We start from the raw sequence: 5,000 nt of genomic DNA on the forward strand, positions 1-5,000 counted from the left end.
ACAAACACCAAATTGAGACCCTGCATGCAGAATTCTGCAAAAATATCCTCTGTGTACAACGAAAAACACCAAATAATGCATGCAGAGCAGAATTAGGCCGATACCCGCTAATTATCTAAATCCAGAAAAGAGCCGTTAAATTCTATAACCACTTAAAAGGAAGCGATTCCCAAACCTTCCATAACAAAGCCATCACCTACAAAGAGATGAACTTGGAGAAGAGTCCCCTAAGTAAGCTGGTCCTGGGGCTCTGTTCACAAACACAAACAGACCCCACAGAGCCACAGGACAACAACAACAACACAATTAGACCCAACCAAATCATGAGAAAACAAAAAGATAATTACTTGACACATTACTACAAACTAGAATGCTATTTGGCTCTAAACAGAGAGTACACAGTGGCAGAATACCTGACTATTGTGACTGACCCAAACTTAAGGAAAGTTTTGACAATGTACAGACTCAGTGAGCATAGCCTTGCTATTGAGAAAAGCCGCCGTAGGCAGACCTGGCTCTCAAGAGAAGACAGGCTATGTGCACACTGCCCACAAAATGAGGTGGAAACTGAGCTGCACGTCCTAAACTCCTGCCAAATGTATGACCATATTAGAGACACATATTTCCCTCAGATTACAGAGATCCACAAAGAATTTGAAAACAAACCCAATTTTGATAAACTCCCTTATCTACTGGGTGAAATACCACAGTGTGCCATCACAGCAGCAAGATTTGTGACCTGTTGCCACAAGAAAAGGGCAACCAGTGAAGAACAAACACCATTGTAAATACAACCCATATTTATGTTTATTTATTTTCCCATTTGTACTTTAACTATTTGCACATTGTTACAACACTGTATGTATACATAATATGACATTTGAAATGTCTTTATTCTTTTGAAACTTCTGAGTGTAATGTTTACTGTTAATTTTATTGTTTATTTCACTTTTGTTTACTATCTACTTCACTTGCTTTGGCAATGTTAACATATGTTTCCCATGCCAATAAAGCCCTTAAATTGAAATTGAAATTGAGAGCGAGAGAGAGAGCGAGAGAGAGAGAGAGAGAGAGAGAGAGAGAGAGAGAGAGAGAGAGAGAGAGAGAGAGGAGACATTCGAAAGAATTCATTGGAAAGAATTAACAAAAAACAGAGCAAACTAGAATGCTATTTGGCCCTAAACAGAGAGTACACAGTGGCAGAATACCTGACCACTGTGACTGACCCAAACTTAAGGAACGCTTTGACAATGTACAGTGTAGCCAGAGAGAGTGTGTGTACAGATACTCATCTCATGTCCTCTATCCTCCTCTCCTCCTCTCCCCCTCCTCTCCTCTCTTCCTCTCTCCCCTCCCCCTCCCCTCCTCCCTCTCCAGGTATACGACCCGACATCTAAACGACGACAGCACCTCCAAACAAATCAGGGCTCTTCTCCAATGAGAGATGGAAGAGAGGCGAGAGGGAAGGAAGGAGAGAGAAAGCGAGACACACAGAGGAGGAGAACGAGGGAGAACAAACTGATGAAAAGAAAAAAGGAAACAGTCTGTCTGTCTGTCTGTCTCTCATTTTGTGAGAAAGAAAATGAAAGAAGAGAATCTATAGAGATATATATTAAGGAGAAAAAAAAGCTAAACTAAAAAACGAAACAAGTGCTACCAGATGGAAATAAGTAGGACAAATCTATATTAGAAACATCTATGGTCTGGAAACAAAACTGAAACAAAAAACTGAAAATAAACAAAAAGGTTCATATTCCGTACAACAACGTTAGTCTGAAGAATATTTTTGCATTCACGTAGAATATAAACAACGCTGTCTGTCAGTATCCACGTAGTCGCCGTAAAGATTTAAACCAGGCTCCATTACAAACTGTAAAGAATAGACTGGGATTGACAAAACGGCCTGATTCCAAACCAATGGCTTGTCCCTTTCCAAAAGTCCTTGTGGACTCCCCTTGATCTAAAAGGACTTGGAGTTGTAAGTATTATGGCAGAAACACTTTGTAACATACCAGAAGGCTAATGGGAGTTGTAGTCATATTGCTGATATCAAACCAAACAATCTGTCAGGTAGTCAACAAGGTCCTAGGGTTCAGGGTGAGGTATTGGTTTGAGACTGGGCCCCTGTGTAGATTATGCTCAGTCACTGCATTGAGGGTCCATCCCAATAGTCTGAAGCGGCTTCCTCTTCTCCTTGTCTCCTCTCCTTGTCTCCTCTCCTTCATCTGCACTGAACTGAAAACACAGGTGTTAAGTAAAGACAATATGATGGATACAAACAGAAAAATTTGCTCTCACTCGTTCAACTCTTTCATTGCAGATGAAGGAAAAGGGGACAAGGAGACAAGGAGGGGAAGCTATTTTAGTGTATTGACATGCACCCAGACACTCCTCATCACACACCCACTCCTATTGACCCCAATCGTAACTACGGGAGCTGTGGGCGTTTTTGGCACTAGTATGCGATGTTATGCCGTAGAAGGAGCTTGTGAAGAATGTAGGTAATTCAGACCTCTTTTTATGGTGCTAAAACTTGTCACTATCCACATAAAAGCTCACACAACGTTTCATCCACCTAGTGCCAAAGCTATTGCGTCATCAGCAGGTGAGGATTGGGTTAAGGAGATACTGACCGCTAGCCTTGTAACACCGCTTGATATCTATCTTTAGGGGGTTAAAGGAGATACTGACCGCTAGCCTTGTAACACCGCTTGATATCTATCTTTAGGGGGTTAAGGAGATACTGACCGCTAGCCTTGTAACACCGCTTGATATCTATCTTTAGGGGGTTAAAGGAGATACTGACCGCTAGCCCTGTAACACCGCTTGATATCTATCTTTAGGGGGTCCGAAAGGCCATCAGTAAGACATGTTATGTACATTGGGAAATCTTGGATTTGCCATCTTGGATGTTTTTGGGGAATACTCTATTGAAACATAAAGAGAAGGGCAGAGACTATCAGGGAGGGACTAAGACAGCATCATAACAAGAGGATATATAAACACACAGGCACAGATCACTCAGAGAGTCGCAGTGTAAATGAGTATTTTCTCATCAGGCACCTACAAGGCCAGCTCAGGTCCTCCAGGATAGAATACACAACAACAATAACAAACATGCTGATGATCCACTAGATATTTCTTCTTTTAGTGTGAGTCAAATAAAAAATTAAAGTCGTTGAATAAGTGGGTATTGAAAATAAATATGTTCAAAAGGAGATTTTAAAAAAGGCAGTGCTGTACTTTCCATGTCTATAGACCTTAGTCTAACGTCATTTGATCTTATCATATATTTTCTATACAGGGGTATGTGGCACAAGCATATTCTGTATAAATATATAGATGGCATGTTGTAAAAGTTCTGACAAAAATGTGTACATAAAGGTGTTTTTATTCATTTTTAATTGTTCAGTGAAACTGAAATTGGGTGTGTGTTGTCTCTCTCAGAAATCCCATGGCTTGGCTTGGACCATTGAACTTGCCGTCGTGAGTCATAGGTTTTCAAAAATCCCAACCTCATCTTGGCGAATGAAATGGCGGGAGGGGCGGAACTAGGGGGGAGCTGTCCATTTGCTTGTTATTTTGTACATTTTGTGCAACAATAAAACTTGTCATTTATTACATTCAACCAATGAGGTGTGGTGTCTATGTCTGACTCAGTGCCAGGTTTCCTCCACATGTTACGCTCGGCATTCAGGCCAAAGAGTTCAATCTTGGTTTCATCAGACCAGAGAATCTTGTTTTCTCATGGTCTGAGAGTCCTTTAGGTGCCTTTTGGCAAACTCCAAGCGGGCTGTCATGTGCCTTTTACTGAGGAGGGGCTTCCGTCTGGCCACTCTACCATAAAGGCCTGATTGGTGGAGCGCTGCAGAGATGGTTGTCCTTCTGGAAGGTTCTCCCATCTCCACAGAGGAACTCTGGAGCTATGTCAGAGTGACCATCGGGTTCTTGGTCACCTCCCTGACCAAGGCCCTTCTCCCCCGATTGCTCAGTTTTGCCGGGTGGCCAGCTCTAGGAAGTGTCCTGTTTTCGCTTTGTCATTACGGGGTACTGTGTGTAGATTGATGAGTAAAAAATACATATTTCATCCATTTAAGAATAAGGCCGTAACGTAACGTAACAAAATGCACTATGCATATCTACCTCAATTACCTCTACTGGTACCCCATATACAGTTGCGGTCAAAAGTTTTGAGAATGACACAAGTATTGGTCTCCACAAAGTTTGCTGCTTCAGTGTTGATGATGGCAATTTGCATATACTCCAGAATGTCATGAAGAGTGATCAGATGAATTGCAATTAAGTGCAAAGTCCCATGAAAATGAACTTAATCCCCCCCCCCAAAAAAAAAAAAACATTTTCAGCCCTGCCACAAAAGGACCAGCTGCCATCATGTCAGTGATTGTCTCGTTAACACAGGTGAGAGCGTTGACGAGGACAAGGCTGGAGACCACTCTGTCATGCTGATTGAGTCAGAATAACAGACTGGAAGCTTTAAAAGGAGGGTGGTGCTTGAAATCATTGTTCTTCCTCTGTCAACCATGGTTACCTGCAAGGAAACACGTGCCGTCATTATTGCTTTGCACAAAAAGGGAATTGCTGCTAGTAAGATTGCACCTAAATTAACCATTTATCGGATCATCAAGAACTTCAAGGAGAGAGGTTCAATTGTTGTGAAGAAGGCGTCAGGGCGCCCAAGAAAGTCCAGCAAGCGCCAGGACCATCTCCTAAAGTTGATTCAGCTGCGGGATCGGGGCACCACCAGTGCAGAGCTTGCTCAGGAATGGCAGCAGGCAGGTGTGAGTGCATCTGCACACACAGTGAGGCAAAGACTTTTGGAGGATGGCCTGGTGTCAAGAAGGGCAGCAAAGAAGCCACTTCTCTCCAGGAAAAACATCAGGGACAGACTGATATTCTGAAAAAGCTACAGGGATTGGACTGCTGAGGACTGGGGTAGAGTCATTTTCTCTGATGAATCCCCTTTCCGATTGTTTGGGCCA

At 42.6% G+C, this 5,000-nt stretch overlaps 1 protein-coding gene and 1 pseudogene across 2 annotated transcripts in view; both read left to right on the forward strand.

Annotated features, from left to right (window-relative positions):
• Positions 1–3,626, forward strand: part of LOC311132220 (CYFIP-related Rac1 interactor B-like) — a 21,162-nt gene extending 17,536 nt beyond the window's left edge. Inside the window, exon 7 of the mRNA XM_084165445.1 lies at positions 1,378–3,626. Within this exon, the coding sequence (XP_084021571.1) occupies positions 1,378–1,441 (64 nt within the window). The 3' untranslated portion in view covers positions 1,442–3,626. The remainder of the gene's footprint in view (positions 1–1,377) is intronic.
• Positions 1–5,000, forward strand: part of LOC311132219 (protein L-Myc-1b-like) — a 53,910-nt pseudogene that overhangs the window by 22,978 nt on the left and 25,932 nt on the right. The window lies entirely within an intron of this gene.

The sequence above is a fragment of the Coregonus lavaretus genome, assembly GCF_964263955.1.
Source record: "Coregonus lavaretus genome assembly, chromosome: 7".
Lineage (NCBI taxonomy): Eukaryota > Metazoa > Chordata > Actinopteri > Salmoniformes > Salmonidae > Coregonus > Coregonus lavaretus.